The sequence below is a fragment of the Oncorhynchus kisutch genome, linkage group LG1, assembly GCF_002021735.2.
Source record: "Oncorhynchus kisutch isolate 150728-3 linkage group LG1, Okis_V2, whole genome shotgun sequence".
In the NCBI taxonomy this organism is placed as follows: Eukaryota; Metazoa; Chordata; class Actinopteri; order Salmoniformes; family Salmonidae; genus Oncorhynchus; species Oncorhynchus kisutch.
The window spans coordinates 51,163,055-51,186,267 of record NC_034174.2 but is presented as its reverse complement, the minus strand read 5'-3'; the positions used below and the strand labels follow the sequence as shown (position 1 = coordinate 51,186,267).

At 41.3% G+C, this 23,213-nt stretch overlaps 1 protein-coding gene across 3 annotated transcripts; it reads right to left on the bottom strand.

Annotated features, from left to right (window-relative positions):
- Positions 1-29: 29 nt before the first annotated feature.
- cfap100 (cilia and flagella associated protein 100) lies at positions 30-18,826 on the bottom strand. Of its 3 annotated transcripts, none has more exons than XM_031826665.1 (16): positions 18,716-18,826; positions 18,104-18,130; positions 17,129-17,203; positions 15,178-15,275; positions 14,690-14,882; positions 6,711-6,778; positions 6,134-6,297; positions 5,966-6,046; positions 5,163-5,365; positions 4,832-4,928; positions 4,640-4,682; positions 3,380-3,534; positions 1,872-2,007; positions 1,412-1,614; positions 1,057-1,150; positions 30-619 (listed from the first exon to the last, which is right to left on the bottom strand). In XM_031826665.1, the coding sequence occupies exons 2-16, from the start codon at positions 18,126-18,128 to the stop codon at positions 506-508; spliced, it is 1,749 nt and encodes a 582-aa protein (XP_031682525.1). In that variant the 5' UTR covers positions 18,129-18,130; positions 18,716-18,826; the 3' UTR covers positions 30-505. The 3 variants fall into 3 exon arrangements, with proteins under 3 accessions (XP_031682525.1, XP_020339730.1, XP_031682535.1); XM_020484141.1 differs by having other exon boundaries at positions 5,169-5,365; XM_031826675.1 differs by lacking the exon at positions 17,129-17,203.
- Positions 18,827-23,213: the final 4,387 nt, after the last annotated feature.

Here is a 23,213-nt window from a genome sequence, read left to right as displayed (position 1 = left end):
ATTATAGGTTTACATTGACTCCAAAGAGGCAAGAGCAGATATTTTTATTGTGAAATGTTTATTAATTTGTTCATCACATGCATGCAGTCCATCTAACTGCTATTCAGATATGATCAGATAAAGAAGCACAATAGATTATCAATAATATAACTGATAAGAAAACTGGTATGGCAAAATATTGTAAATCTGGTAACACAAAATAATCCAAGTCTATAAAATGTGTGGGGAGAGTACTGTTCACCTGCCCCAGAAAGCTCTCCACTAAAACAAAGTCCACATGCTCCCCATTGAGTCAATATAAACAACCACCCAGCACCAAAAAAGTAGGACCTATCCCATCATGTGACATCACCAGCGTCCAATGGAGACATTTGAAAAGTCTTACTTATACCTGTCATGTCATATCCAATTATTGGTCAGTATTTACAGTGAGTCAGTCACAGCCCCACAATAGGCCAAAACATATTGAATGAGTTCTGGTCAGTAATGTGACTGACTCTGCCCTTTAGGTGAAGAAGTAAAGCTGCTCTTCTTTCTCCTTGTCTGAGATGTCATACACCTGGCTGGTCTTCAGCTTGCCGGCAGGGGGCTGTGATCTGGCCATCAGTTTCTTGCCAGTCTGGAGAAAAGCATTGTCAAATAAAGGGAACACAATGGTATGGTTTCTGTAGTACAATTATATGACATGAACTCTGGATATTTATCAAACGTCATGCTTGTTCTCCATTTCTACCATATATTATAATAGAACAGTCGCCCAGGTAACTAAACCAATGGCTTAGGGCTGCATTCAATCCATATCGTGGAAATATCGCAGAAGATCCACAGCATAGCTCGATTTAAATTTAAAGGTAATGTTCCTGCATTCACTGTAAAATCTGCATATGCCGGCTCAATCAGAAATGACCTTACATTTTTTCATGCGCAATGTAATCTGGGTTGTAGGCGTCTAATGAAAATGTCATGTTTCACACAGATTTTCTGGCAGAACTTTGGTCATAACGTTTGCCTGTAGGATTGTAATGGTGTGGTGTTGAGGCAGATTGTGTGACTGACTGTTTTCTTGATGTCGGCCTGGGCTCTCTCCAGGGCCCTCTTCAGCCTCTCCTCCTGGTGCTGCTTCGCCTGATGCATCTTCTCATCACGCAGCCTAGGGAAAGGAAGCAAAGGATCATGGGCGGGAAAGGAGGAGAAGGGTCTATTAATTTAATCTAAACGGCTAAATCTCCAGTCTAGTTGTCAACTTCACAGAGATGTGCTTTAAACTGAAAGAAACTCAGTTCTGGCACCCAGCTACCACATGGAACAGGCAAAGCCTAAATCTTAGATCCTTAAGACGTGTAGGTTGAAATGGAATGGGGCCAACCTGACTAGCCTATTTGATGGTCCTACGAGGCTGTGTTCCAACTACCTGAGCCTCCTTTCCTTCTCCTTGGTCCTCTCGGCCATCAGCAGTCGCTCCTTGGGGATCATCTCCACGTTCTCCAGCAGCTCGCCCAGGCGGCTCTCGATAACCGTCAGCATCTGCAGTGTGCTCAGGTTGGCCTCTGTGTCGCCCACGCAGCTCCGGTACACCTCCTCCACCTTAGCGCCCAGGGAGTCCAACATAAACTCCTACAGTGGAGGAACAAAGGTGAGAGAGAAAGATCTATATGATCTAAGGCCAATGACTGGCTCACTACTGACATTAGCATGTCCTCTGCATAACCGTCAGTGTGACCTGTCCCATTTCCCACTGTGAGTAGAAGTGTCATTAGGCACAGATCTAGGATTTGCTTACCTTCCCCAAATCTGAACATTGACCATTAGGGATGGACAGACTCTAAACTGACTTTAGATCACGGTCTCAAGGGCAGTCTTCTCTCTCCTACCTGGTCGGCGGATTTGTACTTCCCAAAGTTGAAGAGGCGGGCCCTCAGCTCCAGCTCGGTAGCCCGGTCCCTCTCCCTCTGGATGGTGTGGGTCATGATGTCTATCTGCTGGGTCAGCTGGACAGTTTCCAGCTCCCTGCAGAGAGGGGGGGGGGGGGGGGGGAAGCCGCGCAACACATAGAAACGAATGCAGGCGAGGAAAGAGAGAAAAGGAACTATGAAGGGACCTCATGACATAAAGCATCCTAGCACTTGTCAATGTCAGTCAAAATAATTTACTTTCTACAATAACTTGGAATTTTTATCGCTAATATCATGCTATTCTAAACATTTTGCCATGAGGCTGAGAGAATTTTGCATTTTTAAAGCTAATTTCCTGCAATTCTACACATATTTACCCTTTTTGTTGGAGCATCTGCCAAGTGCCTAAACAGGCTATTTCCTAAACTGTGCTGCACGTGTCCTCACCCACACCTCCCCCGCGAGCACATCACTCCAGTGCTGTTCAACCTCCACTACAAAATCCTGGTTCACACCTACCAAGCTACGAACAACTCTGGACCAAAGTACCTGTCTGAACTCATTCTACCCTTTGCTCCTCCAGGTCCATCTCCCTTCCGCAGCCTTTCAGCAGACTATAAACTATGGGTGACAGGGCTTTCAGTTACGCGGCTCTGTGGCTGTGGAACGCACTTCCAGACACTATTAGGACTGCAGAGTCTCTGTCCTCATTTAAGGCACAGCTCAAGACCGTGCTGTTCAGACCGTGCTGACCGTGCTGTTCAGTAAAGCTTTCTAGGACCTCTGCTAATTCTGTTCTCATGTCCTCCGGATCTGACCACACCTGCATATAGCGTTGATTGTTGTCTGTGTTCTGTGTTTTGGATTGTTTTTATTATCATTTATTAATTCTGTATTATTATTATTTATCTTTTCGACTTTGGTCTGAGAAAAGCACTTTACAAATTAAATGAATTATTAATATGAATTATATTGCTATTCTGCCCATTTTGCAATAAGGCTGAGAGAATGTTGTATTTTAAAAGCTAATCTCCTGCAATTCTACACATTTTGTCAAGGAGCAGAGAGGAACATGTGCAGTTTTATAGCTAATATCATGCTATTTTACACATTTTGCAATGATGCTGAGATCATTTAGAATTTTAAAACTAATTTCCTGCTATTCTACAAATTTTGCCATGAGGCTGGGAGAACATTTTGCCGTTTTACAGCTAATGTCCTGTAATTCTAAACATTTTGTTCATATTCTATCTGGAGATCCTATTACATTACCAGAAGGGCTTTGACATAAACCCTCAAAGTTCCCGAATGGAGTGAAAATGGCAGCCATATTGGTCAGGGAGAAATCCAAACCAGTGTAACTGGAATGAGAGGCATAATCCAGTGGTCCCGAGCCACTGTGTGAATCTCTACATTCACTTCCATCTGTAGTACTCACGTCACTCTCTATCTACCTCTCACCTCTAACCCCAGCAGGTCTTACTTACATCTTCTTTCTTGTATGGTCCATGACCTTACTGAACACCTCCAGGGCCTCCTCCGTCTCCCTGGAGTTCTGGATCAGAGAGAGGTTCTGCTCCTCCAGCTCTGAAAGCAACTCCAGAAGCTGCCTGGGGTCTGTGAAATACAGCTCTGGGTGTTCCTGCAGGGGGCGACAATCACCACACACAGATAAGCATAGGGACATACAGAGAATCTCAATAGCATTTCCTTGATTCATCGCGCCATCTCTCCTCACCTCCTTCTCAAAACCCATTGGATTAGAAGGTCAGAGGGGCGAGTTTTGAGAAGGAGGCGAGGAGAGTGGACGTGAGGAATCGAGGAAACGCTATTGAGATTCTCCCATAGACTTCATCCAGGGCAAATTGAAAAGTAGGCAGAAGTTTATAAAAATGTACAGGGAAAGATATCCTTTAGCAGGAAGCTAGGTTGCCTGGATGGACTAGTGGGGTTGAAGTTCAACATAATCAGATTTTGCTTGGTTTTCCCAGACCAATCCTAGTCATGGGGCTCGTTTAAGTGGTAAGGCTGAAGCAACCAACTGCAGACGAAAGTCGAGAAGTGAAGTCGGGGGAGGTGCATCTGCGACAGCCGACAGTAGGACACAAATCAAATCAAATTTGTCACATGCGCCCAAATACAACAGGTATGGTTTTTCAACAGCAAGGCTCATGGCAGTGTTGCCATTGTTTATACAAGCTTTTCTTTGTAATGTTGAACTAAACATGTCTCCGACCTCCATATTACACACTCACAAACTGTAAATATATGTGTGTACATTGTACTATCAATTAGTGATTGAGAGCCCCAAATATCACATTAATTTGTAGATATCCACTGTATACATGAATCGCTGCAAAGTTGATTTTGGTTTCAGTCACGTGTTTGGTCACTTTCGCATGGAGCAAACAAAAACACCCTAATGATTGGTTGACAATATAGCCTCCCACAATCCAGGCTACGGCTGTAGGATGAAGTTGGTGAAGAGCAACTGCAGAAACTTGCAGTTGATTGCAGTCAAAGCAAGTCGAAAATGTTTATTCCCTTAATGTGACACACTTTGGAAGGCAGCGACCAACGACGGTCAAAAGTGATCTGCTTGAACGCACCCTTGGAGTATAGGTATTTTAGGTCATATTCAGCCTGTATTCACTTTTTATTCAAACGTCTCATTTATTCAATTTTCACATTTTCCAGAATGCCGTTATCCTCCAGAGTAATTCTTACCTTCTAAGGTTGAAACTAACCTCATATTCAGAGCTGTCGGTCTCCAGTTCTGCCACAGGACTCCTGAAAAGACAGGAACTCAGCACAAAGATGTGCCAAAATTATAGCATAGAACACGGTCATATTCAAACCCACTTCTGCCAATGGGTGACTCACATAGATACCCTGAGGCCCAATGTTGTAGTCGTGATTTGTGACACACACACACTCACGGTTTGTCACTCTGGACTATCGACTGTCTAGACGGGGCCCTGGCATCCCGGAGAGGGGGCAGCTCCCGACTCGCAAAGGACGCCCTGCTTTCCACGCCTGTGTGTGTGTGTGCGTGTGTGTGTGCGTGCGTGCGTGCGCGCGCACGTGTGTACGTGTGTGTAAGGGAGAGGGAGACAGAAAACGGAGATTAAAAAAGGGGCGCTTTAGTATAGACACAAAATAGCATCAAATGCAACAGCCCGTCACCATTTTACAGGCCACTACATCACAGTACTGAAGTCAAATGTTTATGCAACAATACATAACAAAACACTAAGAAAGAAGACATACTATAACCTCTTTTCGGAGTGGCCCTCTCGTCTTTGTCTTTCTCTTTGGACTTGTCCTTGGTGGCAGACTTGGTGGTAGAATTGGCTTTGGGGGTCTTACCCTTGGCCCTCTGTGCCTCTTGCCACTCTGGAGGGGACAGCTTGAAGAGAAACTCCTTGTACATGGTGTACTCCTTTATGATGTCCTCAAACTTAGAGATGTCACTGCAGGAGAAGAGCATGCACGCACACACACAAACACATGAACACACGCACACGCACACACACACACACACACACACACACACACACACACACACACACACACACACACACACACACACACACACACACACACACACACACACACACACACACACACACACACACACACACACACACACACACACCTTTGAGATATACACTTCCTTTCAAAAGTTTGGGGTCACTTAGAAATGTCCTTGTTTTTTAAAGAAAAGCACATTTCTTGTCCATTAAAATAACATAAAATTGATCATAAATACAGTGCAAACACTGTTAATGTTGTAAATTACTATTGTAGCTGGAAACGGCTGATTTCGAATGGAATATCTACATAGGTGTACAGAGGCCCATTATCAGCAACCATCACTCCTGTGTTCCAATGGCACGTTGTGTTAGGTAATCCAAGTTTATCATTTTAAAAGGCTACATGATGTGTAACCTTTATGACTTTTTCACGTACATCAAGCATTGACTATAGTTTATTTACGCCAATAGTTCCAATATTATACTGAGGCGGGAGGCCATGGTCATCCTAGCTGTAATGCTCTGTGTACTACCCACCTCTTAATGGTCACCATCCTAGTCGTGAGCCTCTTGATCTCAGTCACCTTCTCCAGTTTCACTTTGGTCTCTAACTCAGCACTGTGCAAAATGGAGACACCATGTGATTTTATGAAGTAGAAGAGGAAGATATATTGTACATATAGCAACCATATTGTTAGTTATTACACTTTGATGGCCTCCACAGAGTTCTTGTCATTCTCTTTGAGGAACTCGTCGAACATGATGGCGTCGTCCTCCAGGAACCGCTCGGCGCGCATCAGCTTCCTCTCCTGGCCGGTCGCCATTTTCTCCAGCTGCTCGATCTCTCCACGCTTCACAGCCAAGGAGTACTGGGAGAGGGGGGGAGAGAGATGAGGGAGATAGGGATGGGGAGAGAGAGATGGGGGATTATGGATGAGAATGGACAGGCAGGGTTGAAGGATGGATAGAAGGATGGATGGATGGATGGACAGGAGAGAGAAAGATTGAGGGCGGGAAGAAGGGAGATGTCAAGAGGTGGGAAATGCCACCAACTTGAGGGAGCTGGAGAAGCTTGTATTGACTGTACCTGCACACAGGCTACTCCTCACTAGTGGGAACCACTAAAGACGATGAATACATAGCAATACATTTACTTTTAATTCAATGACCAAGCATTTCTGTATCGTATAAAGAACGAATATCTGTGGACACATTCCAGTTGTCATAAAGAGCATAACATGATCACCCGGGCAGTTTTAATGGACCTTCGTTCCCTTCTTACCTCCAGCAGAAACATCTCCCTTTTCTTGGTGATAAACTCATTCATGCTCTCTTTGTCAATATTGCGATCTGGTGAGAAACAGTATGGTTGGTTACACACACACATACATTCATGCCACACACACATCACAACTGCTGATAACAGACTGCTAAATACTGCACAATTTAAACATTTGCCCCCCAATCCCCCTTTCCCCAATACACGTGTAAATATAGGACTATAAATTGTGCCTTCCTGTATTATACTTTTGCCAAAATGTTTATTCTACTGAGTCATTTACTTTTTGTTCACATTCTTATATTGTATTATTTCTTACTGTTGTTGCACTGTCAAGAAGGAACCTGCATGTAAGCATTTGGTTGGACGGTGTATACAGATGTCAGATCTTAATTTGACCCATTTCATCGCAAGAGGAAATTAGTCCTGCAGCAGGAGGACGTGAATGAATACTGAATATTTAAAATTGGCGCCAGGGGGCACCTGGAATCAGTCTTTGTAGGCTATATAATGCAGTACCGTACCTACCATAAGCTGGGTATAAATACAGCATCTTCAGTTCCAACAGCCCCGAACCCAACTCATTGGAATGACCCAACTAGGGTTGAATGGCAGGAAGCCGGTTACCAAGATTTACTGGGATTTGCCGCCTAAAACCACTCCCTTTTCCAGGGAAAAATAACTGTGTGAAAACGGTAAATTATAAATCATTATTTATATGAACAGCATGGCGTGAAATGGAACTTATTATACAGTGGCAAGTAAAAGTGTGTGAACCCTTTGGAATTACCTGTATTTCTGCATAAATTAGTCATCAAATTTGATCTGATCTTCATCTTAGTCACAATAATAGATGAACACAGTGTGCTTAAACTAATAACCCCCAAATTATTGTATTTTTCTTGTCTATATTGAATACACAATTAAAAAATCCACAGTGTAGGTTGGAAAAATAATGTGAACTCCTAGGCTAATGACCTTTCCAAAAGCTAATTGGAGTCAGGAGTCCAATCAATGAGATGAGATTGGAGGTGTTGATTAGAGCTGCCCTGCCCAACAAAAACACTCACAAAATTTGAGTTTGCTATTCACAAGAACCATTGCCTGATGTGAACAATGCTTCGAACAAAAGAGATCTCAGAAGACCTAAGATTAATAATTGTTGACTTGCATAAAGCTGGAAAGGGTTACAAAAGTATTTCTAAAAACATTGATGTCCATAAGTCCACGGTAAGACAAATAGTCTATAAATTGAGAAAGTTAAACACTGTTGCTACTCTCCTAGGAGTGGCCGTCCTGCAAAGATGACTGCAAGAGCAGAGCGCAGAATGCTCAATGAGGTGAAGAAGAATCCTAGAGTGTCAGCTAAAGACTTACAGAGATCTCTGGAACATGGTAACATCTCTGTTGACGAGTCTACGATACGTAAAACACGAAACAAGAATGGTGTTCATGGCAGGACACCACAGAAGAAGCCACTGCTGTCTAAAAAAACCATTGCTGCACGTCTGAAGTTTGCAAAAGAGCACCTGGATGTTCCACAGTGCTTCTGGCAAAATATTCTGTGGACAGATTAAACTAAAGTGGAGTTGTTTGGAAGGAACATACAACACTATGCGTGGAGAAAAAAAAGGCACAGCACACCAACATCAAAACCTCATCCCAACTGTAAAGTATGGTGGAGGGAGCATCATGGTTTGCGGCTGCTTTGCTGCCTTAGGGCCTTGACAGCTTGCTATCATCGACGGAAAAATGTATTCCCAAGTTTATCAAGACATTATTCAGGAGAATGTTAGGATATATGTCTGCCAATTGAAGCTCAATAGAAGTTGGGGGATGCAACAAGACAACGACCCAAAACACAGAAGTAAATCAACAAAGAAGAAAATACGCCTTCTGGAGTGGCCCAGACAGAGTCCTGACCTCAACCCGATTTAAAATGCTGTGGCATGACCTCGAGAGCGGTTCACACCAAACATCCTAAGAATATTGCTGAACTGAAACAGTTTTGTAAAGATAAATGGTTAAAAATTCCTCCTGACTGTTGTGCAGGTCTGATCCGCAACTACAGAAAATGTTTGGTTGAGTTTATTGCTGCCAAAGGAGGTTCAACCAGTTATTAAATGCAAGGGTTCGCATACTTTCTCCACCCTACACTGTGAAGGTTTACACGGTGTGTTCAATAAAGACATGAAAATCTATAAGTGTTTGTGTGTTATTAGCTTAAGCAGACAGTGTTTGTCTAGTGTTGTGACATAGATGAAGATCAGATCAAATGGTATGACCAATTTATGCAGAAATCCAGGTAATTCCAAGGGTTCACATACTTTTTCTTGCCAATGTATGCAATGTCTAAATCTGGTTTCTCTACGGTGCCTGCATGATGAATCATCAACGCTCAGGGTGGGGACAGACAGCCCATCTCAGAATGGAGCGCAGTTCACAATGCATGTAGACCTACCATAACTTTTATTCTTGGAACAGGTAGGCCTGCATTTGCTGCAGCATAGTCTATAGTAGCTACAGTAAAATAAAGCCTGAATGCGCATTTAATTTATCCATCTCCATCTGGCTTTCAGGGGCCACCAAAGGTTTTTATTGTAAAGATATTTATTTTTTTATGCAGCTGCAGAGTTTTACAACAGCCTAGCACTTGAATATCGTTGCTTTAAATCAGTGAACGTGCAAGCACTTTCTCCATCAACTCCATTCAAATTGCATCCAAAATAGATACTCCTGTTCTATACTGAACAAATATATAAACGCAACATGTAAAGTGTTGGTCCCATGTTTCACGAGCTGAAATAACAGATCCCAGAAATGTTTCATACACACAAAAATCGTATATCTCTCAAATGTTGTGCACACATTTGTTTACATCCCTTGTTAGTGAGCATTTTTCTTTTTCCAAGAAAATTCATCCTCCTGACAGATGTGGCATATCAAGAAGCTGATTACACAGCTGACTTTCAACCTTTGTCTCTCCCGAGCCCGTACGGGAGTTGTAGCGATGAGACAAGATAGTAGCTACTACAACAATTGGATACCACGAAAAAGAGGTAAAAATTCAACAACAAAACAAATGTGCAGTTTTGTCACACAATAGAATGCCACAGATGTTTTAAGTTTTGAGGGAGTGTGCAATTGGCAAGCTGACTGCAGTAATGTCAACCAGAGCTGTTGTCAGAGAATTTAATGTTAATTTCTCTACCATAAGCTGCCTCCAACGTTGTTTTAGAGAATTTGGTAGTATGTTCAACAGGCCTCACAACCGTAGACCACTTGTAACCACGCTTTCCCAGGACCTCCACATCCGGCTTCGGGATTACACACCCGAATAATATCTGCACAAACTGTAGGAAACGGCTTCAGGGAAGCTCATCTGCGTGCTGTTCCATGTAGTCATGGCTCTATGTAGTACTGTGTGCCTTCCATAGTCTGTTCTGGACTTGGGGACTGTGAAGAGGCCTCTTGTGGCATGCCTTCTGGGGTATGCATGGGTGTCCAAGCTGTGTGCCAGTAGTTTAGACAGTCAGCTCAGTGCATTCAACATGCATTCAACCTTTCATAAATACAATTAGTGATGAAGTCAATCTCTCCTCCACTTTGAGCCAGGAGAGATTATTTTTTTATTTTTTTATTTGACTAGGCAAGTCAGTTAAGAACAAATTCTTATTTTCAATGACGGCCTAGGAACAGTGGGTTAACTGCCTGTTCAGGGGCAGAACGACAGATTTGTACCTTGTCAGCTCATGGATTTGAACTTGCAACCTTTCGGGTACTAGTCCAACACTCTAACCACTAGGCTACCCTGCCTATTATTAATATTAGCTCTCTGTGTACATACATGTTTCTACAACTTGATTGGAGCACCTGTGGTACATTCAATTGATTGGACATAATTTGGAAAGGCACACACCTGTTAATTTAAGGTTCCACAGTTGACAGGGCACATCAGAGAAGAAACCAAGCCATGGGGTCGAAGGAATGAGGTCGAAGGAATTTTCCGTAGAGCCACCGGACTATTACTACTCCACCAATTAGGCCTTAATGGTAGAGTGGCCAGACGGAAGCCACTCCTCAGTAAAAGTCACATGACAGCCCTCTTGAAGTTTGCCAAAAGGCACCTAAAGGACTCTCAGACCAGGAGAAAAAAGATTATCTGGTCTGATGAAACCAAGACGGAACTCTTTGGCCTGAATGCCAAGCATCACGTCTGAAGGAAACCTGGCACCATTACTACGGTAAAGCATGGTGGTGGCAGCATCATGCCTTGGGGATGTTTGTCAGGGACAGGGACTGAGAGACTAGTCCGGATTGAGGGAAAGATGAACGGAGCAAAGTAAAGAGAGATGCTTGATGAAAACCTGCTCAAGACCTCAGACTGGGGAAAGGTTCACCTTCCAACAGGACAACGACCCTAACCACACAGCCAAGACAATGCAGGAGTGGCTTCGGGACAAGTCTCTGAGTGTCCTTGAGTGGCCCTGCCAGAGCCAGACTTTAACCTGATCGAACATCTCTGGAGAGACCTGAAAATAGCTGTGCAGCGACGCTCCCCATACAACCTGGCAGGGCTTGGGAGGATCTGCAGAGAAGATCAGGAGAAACTCCCCAAATACAGGTGTGTCAAGCTTGTTCCGTCATACCCAAGAAGACTGTAATCGCTGCCAAAGGTCCTTCAGTAAATGGTCTGATTACTTTTTTAGCAAACATTTCTAAAAACCTGTTTTTGCTTGGTCGTTATGGGGTATTGTGTGTAGATTGATGAGGGGGGGGAAATGATTTAATCAATTTTAGAATAAGGTTGTAACGAAACAAAATGTGGAAAAAGTCAAGGGGTCTGAATACTTTCCGAATGCACTGTATGTATTGGATAATGACAAAATAATTTGGCCATGAAATGTCTTTAATGTAGGGCTTTTAAATGTATTTAATGTATGGCTCATCAGGCTCAGGTAGCATCAGGCTTGAATTTTCTATCAAAGCTCTAATCAAATCCAGACATGAAATGCTTTTGAATGACACTTGCGGTTTTGGCGGGAAATACTGGGTTACCCAGGAAAAAAATAATTTACTCTCGGGATGGAACATTTGTAAAATACCGGGAAAATATTCAACCCTAGCCCCCACACCATGGCCCAACTAGAAATGTGTGCAATTTATGCCAGTCCAATGGTGGTCCCGACAGTGTGCAAAAAAAGGGGCAGGGGGGGATTAATCTAAAATATAGGATGGTATCCATCATTCGGCTATGCATATTTGGGAGAGAACACGTGATGATGATGATTCATTGATTTGTGCAGGACAGTGATTTAATAGGCTAAGCCTACTGAAATAGATCTCCCCTCATTCTGATTTTTTTTCCATCTCTGTCATATGAAACTGCTGGCATGTGTGGTACCAGCACATTGACGCGTATTACCATGTTTGCATTGCTGCGCTGATAATGTGAAAAATATATTTTTTAGCAGCATTCTAAGAATTCTATATATATGGGGCATAACAATCTCAGCTCTGTAGATTTTGCTGCGAAGAGACAGAATCAATAGATCATTTATTCTGGTATTGCCCCTATGTAGCTTGTTTCTGGTCACAGGTTCAGGAATGGTTAAAAAATCACAACGTACACTTATAATTAACCTTACAAATAGCAGTGTTGGGCGATATGGAAAGCCATAGTCAGTCCATAAATAATACTCGTAGGAAAAGTTTTCATCTTTAGCTCACAATCTGTGGATACCATACAATTAGAAAGGTTTAAAAAAGTATGGAAAACATCACAGCACAATTGAAAAATATGTGGCACATGGAAACCAAGCGAGGGTGGTCTATGGTGATAGGTGGGAGGGGCTGAGAGTGGCTGAGGGTTGGGGTTAAAGAGATTATATTTGGTCATGTTTTATTGTTATGTGACTGATTTATGTAAAAGTACCATGTATGCAAAATGTACTGCTTATGTCAAATGTATATGTAAAATGAACATGTAAAATGTATGTATGTGTAGCAGAAAACCTTTAAAATATATATATTTGTCCTCTGGAGATGAAAAAAAAACATTGATGGCACTAGATTGTCGCCAGCTGATGTCTCAATAAACCATCTTTAAATTCTAAATTCATCTGCACAGCTGATCTAAATTGCAACCATTATTGGTCACCTCATTACCATTACTTATCAGATGTCATCGTTACCTTAGTCCTGCTTGCAACCAAAGTCTTCAAGATATGTTTGCCCTCTGGTTGGTACTGTCAACGTTTTGAACAGACTAAGTGCGATTGATCTACTGTATTTGACAAGCATTCCATACATTTCCTCTCACTTATCCGGGCCATATCTACTGTGGCAATTTACCTGACACTTTGTATGACTGGAAACTAATGTTGGTGTTCTTATTTTATTAGTTTCCTATTTATGATATCTGCTAAATACAACTGTCTATAAAAGTATCTGGTATGGTCATTTCTTATCAAGATCGGGGTAAAATATCTGAAATGTGTAACTAAATCAAGTCAATGGGGAGATTGCGTTATTTGCACCAGAAGGGTATGGGCCAGAATCGAACCCATGCCAACACAGTAAGCCTACATGTGTACGCTGAAGGAAGCAGCCCTAACCACTAGACCACCCCAGAGCACAATTGAGCTACATTGTGACAGTTGATTGGCAACATTAGGTTCGCTAGAACTCCTAAGCTGTCCTCTTTTTCGATAACAAATACTGTAGAGCTAAAAAAAAAAATCATGGGCTTTCACGCGCCATTGTGCTCCATTCCGTAGGCTACCTCATTATTCTCAATTTCATCTTGTCTTTACAGCTGATATTATAGGCCTATGCGTGCAATTAGTTTTGACAGGCTACAGTAGGCCATAGTTTAGGTGTAGCCTACTGTACAGCTGCATTTCAGATACACTTGACACCTGTATGTCATAGCCTAGTGGAGACCAATATATAGCTTGTGTTAATAAACTATATAAAACGACGGTTGTTGATGTGTATGGCTGAATGTTGCAGTAGTAGGACCTAGGCCTAGCATTTGAGCGAGATGGAGGATGATTTTGATAGCAAGCCCTGATCCTAATGACTCAACTGCCCCTGCACGGAGAGAAAGAGAACTGCTCATTTTGACGCAGTAGGGAAAAGGTTGATCATGGACTCTGTTCCACACAGCGGTTGTGTTGGTGGTGTCGGAGGTGGAACTGTGTTAGAGCTGTCAAATCCACAAGTGGCTCCCGGCATTATACCTAAAACGGACATTGCCATTGGCTGCACAAGTCACATAAACAGAAATCCCATGCAAAGGAGTCACATTAACAGATATATCATGCAGAGGAGTCACATTATCAGAAATATTATGCAGAGGAGTCCCATTAACAGAAATCCCATGCAGCCTTGTTTACAAGTTTGAACACTAGAATGTGAGATTAGGATGATGGAAAATCCTCATTATTTTGTTTAATGATTTTTTTTATTTGAGTGTAATTATTTCTATATAGGCTATACTTTCTCGCTCTGAACTTCTAACAAGAGTGGGGCGGGCGTGGCTTCGTGACAATGATCGCAAGAGCAGCTGCTCACCGATTTGATGGCTCCAACTGCAGTTTCACCTCTGACACTGCCAAAACATCTGCTACGCGGGTGTCTGCTATCGCCGGTTAACACTTGATCTGATTGAATCTAGGCCCAAGTTAAGATCTGTCATCTGTACCACCAACATGAAATAGCATGGCATTGTCAAAAGATGGGCCTGAGGTTAGGTATAAAGGCAGAGGCAAATAAAAATGATTGTTTTGCAGTCTGTATTTTCAGTGCACTGGATTGACCATAATAATTATTTCAGTTGTGTCAATGACTCCAGTGTAAGCCTAAGGCCTTTGTGTTTAGACCTAGACTATACAGTATGTGTGTGTATAGACCTAAAGTGTGTGTCATAACATGTCAATTATGGTGAGGCAACATGGTGTGTGTTGGTGTGTGTGCACCTTTGATCATGGCCACCCTCCAGGCAGGGGTGTTTTGTTGCTGGGCCAGGCTGCTCTCCTCCCCTCCTGGCTGGGCTGTGTCCTCCTCCAGACCCTCTCTCAGTTCCCTGAGGAGGTCACCCTGCTTGGCCTTCATACGGCCCGCATAGGTCACCTTCTCATGGACCCGCAAACTCAACTGGCTCTGCAGCTCCTGGAAAGAAAATAGGTGCATTATTTGACATGATGTTGGACAGATACCAGTTGGACAGAGGTAACTAAACAGTAACTATATGTGTAATGCATTGAATAAAACATGATTTTGGAGATCGCATTCACGGAAAACACTGCATATGTAGGCTCAATCGGGAAATTGCCTTTAAAAAACACGATACCCCATGATCAGATTGATTCCTGGCCAAAGTTGCATTGTCAACAATTGTATTTAATCTATAATAATGACACTCAAATATTTATTGTCACACACACGTGAACACACACATACACACCAGTTTCCTGCGCTCCTTTTCCTTGTTCCTGATCAGAAATATGTCGCTGTTGTCAAGCACTTTAAAAGGGTTCGCCCCAGGCATCTGTTTATATACATCTTCACACATAGCAATAAAAAACAGGGACAAATGTCAGAAGAAGAGTGGCCCATAGACAACTGTGGCTTGCATTTAAACCAGTACCAGTAAATTGACCTCTTAAAAACAGCATGCATGTTGCACCAACACAATACCAAGAATAAACTAGTAGGGGAGAGTGGGGTAAGTTGAGCCAAAGGAGTAAAGGCGTCAGCATGCTTCAGTTCAGTTGGCGCCTAGCCGAACTCGGCTAGCCAAACCGAATGAGTGTGCTCCCATACTCCATTAAAATACCTTCGCTTGAAAATTCTAAAAAGCAGCAATAGTACTGTTTGTCCATTTTGAAATGCCGTAGCCAGTATACACTTCCTCAAAATATTCAGAATGAATCCAAGATAACTCAAGAAATGTTGAAGTTTTTGCCAAAATCTTATTTGCGCAATTTCACATCTAACTAAGATGTTTGGTGAAGTAATGCATAATGAAAAAATGTACATGAAAATAAGTAGTCTCTCGTTGAATTATAACAGAGACTTCATTGAAGAATCCCTACTGTTGACCAATCGCCGACTAAGGAGCGGAGACTTTGGCTCCGAACTTTGGCTCGCCTGCAGAAAAATGTTTGTGTGTCTGAATAGCTGAAAAAAACAGTCACTGAAGTCCAAAGGAGAAAATAAAACGTCACAAAATGTCATCATAATATGTGCACAAACACTTCCCGACCTGTTTAGGCTAGGGAGCATGCGTTTACGAGACCATAGACAAAATGAATAATTTGTCCAAATATTTAGGAAGAGCTCATAATTTTATGGAGTTTGTGAAGGAAGAAACCATATAGAAAAAGTATGCAAGTTAGGTACATAAAACTGTTTTTCACCAAGTCAATTTAATGTATTGTGTTACAGGTTTCATAATGCTAGGATCTTAACCAAAAGTACTGTATATATCATTTTAAGATTGTTTAATACATCAGTTGGAGTCTCTATAAGCTTCAATAGGTGGTCCTAAACCTAGCATGAAAGTGCATCCTTGTAGCTGTGTGGGCTAATATAGTTCAAATGAGCCAATGACAAAATGAGCGAAGTTAAGTGTTTTATTCCCAGGTGTAATGCAAGGCATTATCGCTGGGATATGATGTAACAACAGGTCCTGGCCTATGGTAAAAGTGTTGTTTTTTAGTACAAAGTGTTTGTTTTGTTAAGCCTGTGTTAAAAGACCCTTAAAATTATTAAAAGACAAAAAAAAAATGTATTTGGGAAATAAAGATGGTTTTAAAAAGATAGTGGTAATATTTAATTCAGTACAGGAATTTTTAGGTGACTTAACTGACTGACAGCTCAACTTTCCCCATAACCGGCTATGTTTTTAAAACTGTAAAGTTTACATGAATTCCGAGTATTTCCACGGATATACAACATCCTGAAATATATGTAGACGTCTTTGTTAGAAACAATACTATATCTCCCTTGGCAGAGTGATGCTGAATGTAAAAAATGTTACAATTTACCTCATTCTCCTCTACTACTATTTTACTGTCTTTGTGCATCTAGGATGGTGTCATACATTTCAGAACCAGTTGATTGAACTGTTGATTACATTTTCTATACAGTTTTTATTTAATGATTTTATCTACAGTAGTTTATAACAGGTTAACCCTAGACTGGAATGAAGTGGGATTAGAGGGATGTCATAAAAGTCAAAAGACTAAGTGAGATGAACAACATGGAATTGGAACAGGAACAGGATTTTTCCATTACTTCTTCCTAGTCTATTTTATGACAGAATCATTCTAGGGGTAACCTCAAAGTGACTCATCATCAATATTACAAGTAATGCTAACAGTTAGTTAGATGATATGTACAATAGCTACTACCTGTAGATATCACTGACTTGGTGGCACTTGCCGACTGGGCCACTATCATGGGACCTGACAGCATGTTTGGTCCTCCTGTCGAATAGAATCGCATGCAAAATATAGAAAATCAAAACTAGAATTCACACCCAGTAGAAACAGTAGGTTTATGAGGTGTAAAGTAGCCTAGTCTTGCATGGCGAGCCTTCACAAAACTTGTCTCATTCACCATGGGAGAGTGGGGTAACTTGAGCAAAAGGAGTTGAGCCATCCTTGTTTCTAAGAAACTATACACAAAATGAATCGTTTGACCAAATGTTTAGGAAGAGGTTATAATTTCATGGAATCTGTGAAGGAAGAAACTACATTGAAAACGTGGTAAGAAAGTTAGGTCCATAAAACTGATTTTCACTAAGTAAAATTAATGTATTATGTTAATAAGAGGTTTCATGGTGCTTGTATCTAAACCAAAGTAGGTCATTTTAAGATTTCCTACCCTGTCCCATGGCTCAACCTACCCTGTCCCATGGCTCAACCTACCCTGTCCCATGGCTCAACCTACCCTGTCCCATGGCTCAACCTACCCTGTCCCATAGCTCAACCTACCCTGTCCCATGGCTCAACCTACCCTGTCCCATGGCTCAACCTACCCTGCCCCATGGCTCAACTTACCCTGTCCCATGGCTCAACCTACCCTGACCCATGGCCCAACTTACCCCATATCCAGGGTAAGTTGTGCCAAGAGACAACTTGTTTTGTTTTCAAGCTCTGTTTTCTGCTTTCATGTTTACATGAATTCTGGTTACACAACATCCTGAAATATATGTAGATGTCTTTGTAGATGTCTTTGTTAGAAAGAATAGTATATATCCCTTGACGGGGTGATGTTGAAAGTAAAAAATGGCTCAATTTACCCCACTCTCCCCTATGTGTTTAGTAAAAGCCATTGTACAGTATCAGTGTGTCAAGATGAAGACTTATATGACTGATACTTACTGTGCCTTGATGTTGGTGACAGCATCCCTACAGTAGAAAGTGAATGCAAATTACCACAATTAGGGTTGCTAAGACAGATAAATAGGGGACAGGTTTTTTCACACATTGCATGTCAACTATAAGTCAATCGAATCACAATGGTGAATGTGGTAACAAGTGAATTCTCTAAATGGTGAGTAACATCATAGGCTATTTTCTGTCCACATTCTAACTGTGTAAGACATGTCTATAGTTTTGCTTCGTTTCGTTTAAAACGGGCCAAAAGACCTTTCTCTTTAATAGGAAGGATTTATGTTAATAGCTGTTCTCCTTGGTATCCTTGTCCTTTATAGCGTCAGCTGTGTTCTTTGTGTCAGTTGCCCTGTCAATTTGTTTTCTATTTGGTTTTAATTTTATGCACTTTGAGATGATTTTGTATAATGAGAAGCGATTCACAAATTTAATAAATTATTCTTATTATTTATGTTTCCAAAAGTTTATCAACAATGTCGCCCAAAAATCTACAAATGGAGCCAAATTGGCTTGTTGTAACATACAAAATATTTTGCAACCTACTTTATCTAATATTATGTCAGAATAAAATACGGTTTTGTTTTGAACATCTTTCCTTACCTTCAATTAGATTAATCCCTTTACGGTGTATTCTGCTGAAATACTTTGTCAAATGAGCGTCTTGAGAGAGTTCTACCCTTTTTCTTCCGAACTCAATTGTCCTGAGTTTGCGTTCTGTTGCCGTGGTAACATTATTGTTCAGCAGGTTCTATTCTCTTACCACTCGATGACGCTGTTTCCCAACATTCTACTCAGTCGTCAAACGCTTGTGTTCTATGCTACGGCATTTTATAAGACTCAGGGAATTTTGGAGTTAGATTGCTTAGCATCAAATTGCCCGGGACGTCTCATTTGTTTACATTGGGCACGGAAGAATACTTGATATGTTATTATAGCACAACTGACCATTTTGGGTATGGGCCAGACCACCACTGATAATTCTATGATATTTGTACCCATATTTGCATAGTCCACGTGCTCCTCCATATAGGCAAAAAAAATAATTCTAAATTCAAATTTTTGAGTGTGAGAGGGTTGATATTGAGGAAGTATTTATATTTTCTCATGTGTCCAGGGAGGGTCAATAGTTTCTCAAGCTAAAGGTCTCTGCAGGTTGATCTGCTGCCCACAGCCTATACCCCAAAGAGGATTTTTGCAATTCCCTCTACACCTCACCTTATTGACACCCAGTGTACTGAAATGTCCTGGCTAACTCAGGATACTGTAGAGCGCATTGTGATAATACTCAGATTATGCTAGCTAATCGATTTGTCTCTATTACAGGTCCCTCCTGTCCATGTAATCTTTATCAATTTGATCTGAAACGCAAAACTGATCCTATATTAGCACTCTGACTGTTGAGACACTTTATGATTTGGGCCCTGATTACATTGATTAAGAGTTAAATTGGCAACATCTACTCTTGGAATTGTTAAGATTTTTGAAGAAAAACCTTTTTTTTTTTATAGAAGTGGCAGTGGCTTAATTTCTCTACCTAAATTTTTTTTAAATTATGTTATGGGTAAAGTTTTAAGGGTTGTTCAAATCCTTACAAATGCTTCTGACAGGACTGGAGTTGTGCCATGCTGGTCTTGTGTTAATAGTGGCCGACAAAAGTCAGACCGTCAGTCTAATACTGGTGTTTTCTCAAAGCTCACACACACGCACAGTCTCCATTTTTTCCCCTTAATTTAATCTCCAATAGATTTTAACATGAACTGGATGGTCAGTTATCATGGTCAAGTCATATTGTCAAAGGTGTTGTGAAGGTGGAAGAGGTATGTCTGTTATAAAAATATGTTCTGCATTTTTGACACAAAGATCAACTGCTCAAGTTGTTCAGGCTTTGAATTTGTCCCATCTTGATTACTGTCCGTTAATATGGTCAGGCGCAGCAAAGAAAGACCTAGTAAAGCTGCATCTGGCCCAAAACAAAGCAGCACGCCTTGCTCTTAACTGCACACACAACACTAACATCAACAACATGCTTAATAGTTTTTCATGGTTGAGGGTTGAGGAGAACTGACTTACTTCTCTTCTAGTCTTTTTAAGAAACATTTGTGTGTTGAAAATGCCTAACCACTTGTACAGTCTGTTTGCAGACATACTGTACATACCCCACCAGACATGCCACTATGGGTTTCTTCACGGTACCCAAACCAAAGACAGATTTAATGAGTCACTCAGTTATGTATAGAGCCATGTCATCGTGGAATGCTCTGCCACCAGAGGTTACTCAGGCAAAAAGCAAGTTTAGCTTTAAAAAACAAATAACAGCCATATTGTGTCACAGCACCTCTCCTCTTTCTAAAGATCTACTTGAACTGTACTGTATATAAGAATATGAATACTACTTGCTGTAAGCTATCAGTCATAGTTAGTAAACCGTCAATGTATTTCTAAAGACAAAAAGGTTTCTACCTGGAACCTAAAAGGGTTCCTCTGCTTTCTTTATGAAATAACCCTTTGTGACAACCCTTTTAGGTTATTTCATAGAGAAAGCAGAGGAACCCTTTTGGAACCCTTTTGTGTATATGCAACTGTGTATATGCTGCAGGACATGTGTAACTGTTTTAGCCCTAGATGGCTAGATAGAATATAGACTGTATGTATTTGTTTATTTGTTGTATGATTTTCTGTGTTTTATACTGGATCTGCTTCCTTGGCTATGGTCTGCCTTGGCAAAGAGATTTTTAGATCTCAATGGGATTCTTTGAATAAAGTAAAAACATATATTTAAAAATGCATGTATCATTTCAACTTATTTGTCAACATATTAACACATACAGTATATGTCACTGTGACATCTTGTCCACACCATGTATGTTTTAATATATATGGCTACAGTTTTCCACAGTTATTCAAATGTACCATATCCTTTGGCCTGTCATTAAGGATACAGTTAGTTTAACACATTAACCAACATTTTCTGGCTCCAAATATGATCGCTATCCGGTCCCTCAAGGGCCAGGAAGTAGGACAAAGGCAAAGTGACTAATCTGTGGCTCAACGCCTCTCTCGATCCCCCTTCTGCATCCGTCCGGGGTAACATCCATTAGGGCAGAAAACCTTTTAAAACGTTTTGCAGCGGAAAGCAAAAATGATAATTTCTTAGGTAATCTCCCTGTTTCAATTATGTTGCAGTCCTTTGACGCCTAATGAACACGGCCCAGGTCTAATCCAGGGAGTGACCCGGAGCGGGATGACGATCACAACAGGTCTCCCAGCTGTTTGATGTGCGCATTAGAAGGTCAGAGCAGGTCAGCCAGACAGACCAGACAGGCTGGCACGTTGTACAACACGGTATTACATTCGCACTAATACATTCCTACCAGCCAGACCCCCGCTGACAGACTGTGACAGTGGTCAGGTCCCATACTGTGCACTTGAGCTGATGAGGGAGAGAGAGTGGTACTGGTAGTGATGTCAGTTGGCCTCAGGCGGTAGACTACAGTACAGAATGATATACTGCATAGAAATATATTAATGTTGAAGAAATATATACTGTAGAAATCTTTTAATGTAGAAGAATAGACACTGTGGTTATTAACTGCTTATTCAAATGTATATTATTTCCTCCAAAAAAAGAGATAATGAAGAAAACATTCCACCTTTCAGGTGGTCTGTGTAATGCACTGTATTCTATCCACTACCAGCAATATATCAACAGCAAGAAAAAGCAAATGAGTAATTTTCAGGATCACAAAGATATTGTTGGGGAAATTCTTACAAAGGGACAGTCAATCTTATATGAATCATTGTTTATTGTCAGAGTGCTGGAGAGGTTCCAACACACTTAATGCACCATAGTGTGTCAGAATCTCTGCTGCGGCCATCTCAGCAGTTGTCTTATATACGTCTATACACAGACAAGTTATATTTGCATGATTTAGCATAATTATATCATCATTACAGTTTTGTTTCATTCATGTGACCGACCAATACTGGTTCATAACATGTGACAGACCAATACCTCACAAGGCTTTTTTTCTCTAAGCTGAGACCTTGAAACCCGAAATATCTTTCGTTCTCAAAACAAGGTCTGGGCGTACTGCCAAATTGCAGATACTGATAAGTGAGGATTTGTTCAATCAGTCAATTGCATGAACACAGAAATTGGTTATTAGAACAGCACATGAATAGAACACAGAAATGAGTTATAAGAAAAGCACATGCATAAAAAATCCATCACAATATCTATTTTCACTCTCCTCTGACAATCATGTGGATACAGCCACCAGTTTCCCAGGATAACTCGCTCCCGCCATGTGTTTCTCTCAGAATGTTGAAGCGACTGAAACAAATAAACAGGCACGTTCACGCACATTCTAATGGTTTTTAAACACTTCCTGTCTGAGTACGCCTGGCTGCACTGGTTAGCCTACATTCTTCCTGAGTGTGGGTTCCTCTCTTTTTAACTGAACTTGAATCATGTTTGTTCAAGGATTGGTGTCTAGAAGTACAGGAAATACTGCTGTGTATGATGTTCGTCAAGTTCATTCACTATCAAAGAACTACACAGTTGTAGTGTTCAGTGTTTTGCTGCATGGACAGAGAGGATGACTGTAACACTGTAATAACAGTAGGCTATATTGTAAAAACATTATACAGAATATTCAGTCTTTCCAACAGTTTCATAGCCTACATAATGAGAACACTGTGTTGTGAACTTCTTTCGAGGAAAGCAAAATCCTTCCATTGAAATGTGTTCAAATGAATTCAAATAAACTCCCAAGAATTGACCATTTTCACAGCCATATCCAATATCCATCCATGATCAATTATTATTTTGCTTTCTATTGGGAGTCATATGAGACTCCGGTAAATAGGCTACATTGTTCAACATCCCAGTCTCCTTTTACCGCAACAGTTATCTGCTCTTCAGGCGATGGGTAATAAGGATGAGAGGAAAACTAGGAAATTACCTACATCCCACATGTAGGCGCACACATCCTGATTGACATATTCAGAGACCAGCCTCCACGTACTGTTGGCCAATAGCGGCGCAGAGCTGGGTCGAGCCTTCAGATCCAACCTCTTATTTTAACTCATATAACAC

Bases quoted from the DNA above. Each gene is read 5' to 3' on its own strand.
- cfap100 (XM_031826665.1), bottom strand. From the start codon at position 18,128: ATGCTGTCACCAACATCAAGGCACA. The intron at 15,276-17,128 runs GTAGTAGCTATT...CTATGTGTGAAG, and splicing joins CAAGTCAGTGATATCTACAG to ATGTATATAAACAGATGCCT. The intron at 2,008-3,379 runs GTAAGTAAGACC...CCCTCTCTGCAG, and splicing joins GACCATACAAGAAAGAAGAT to GGAGCTGGAAACTGTCCAGC.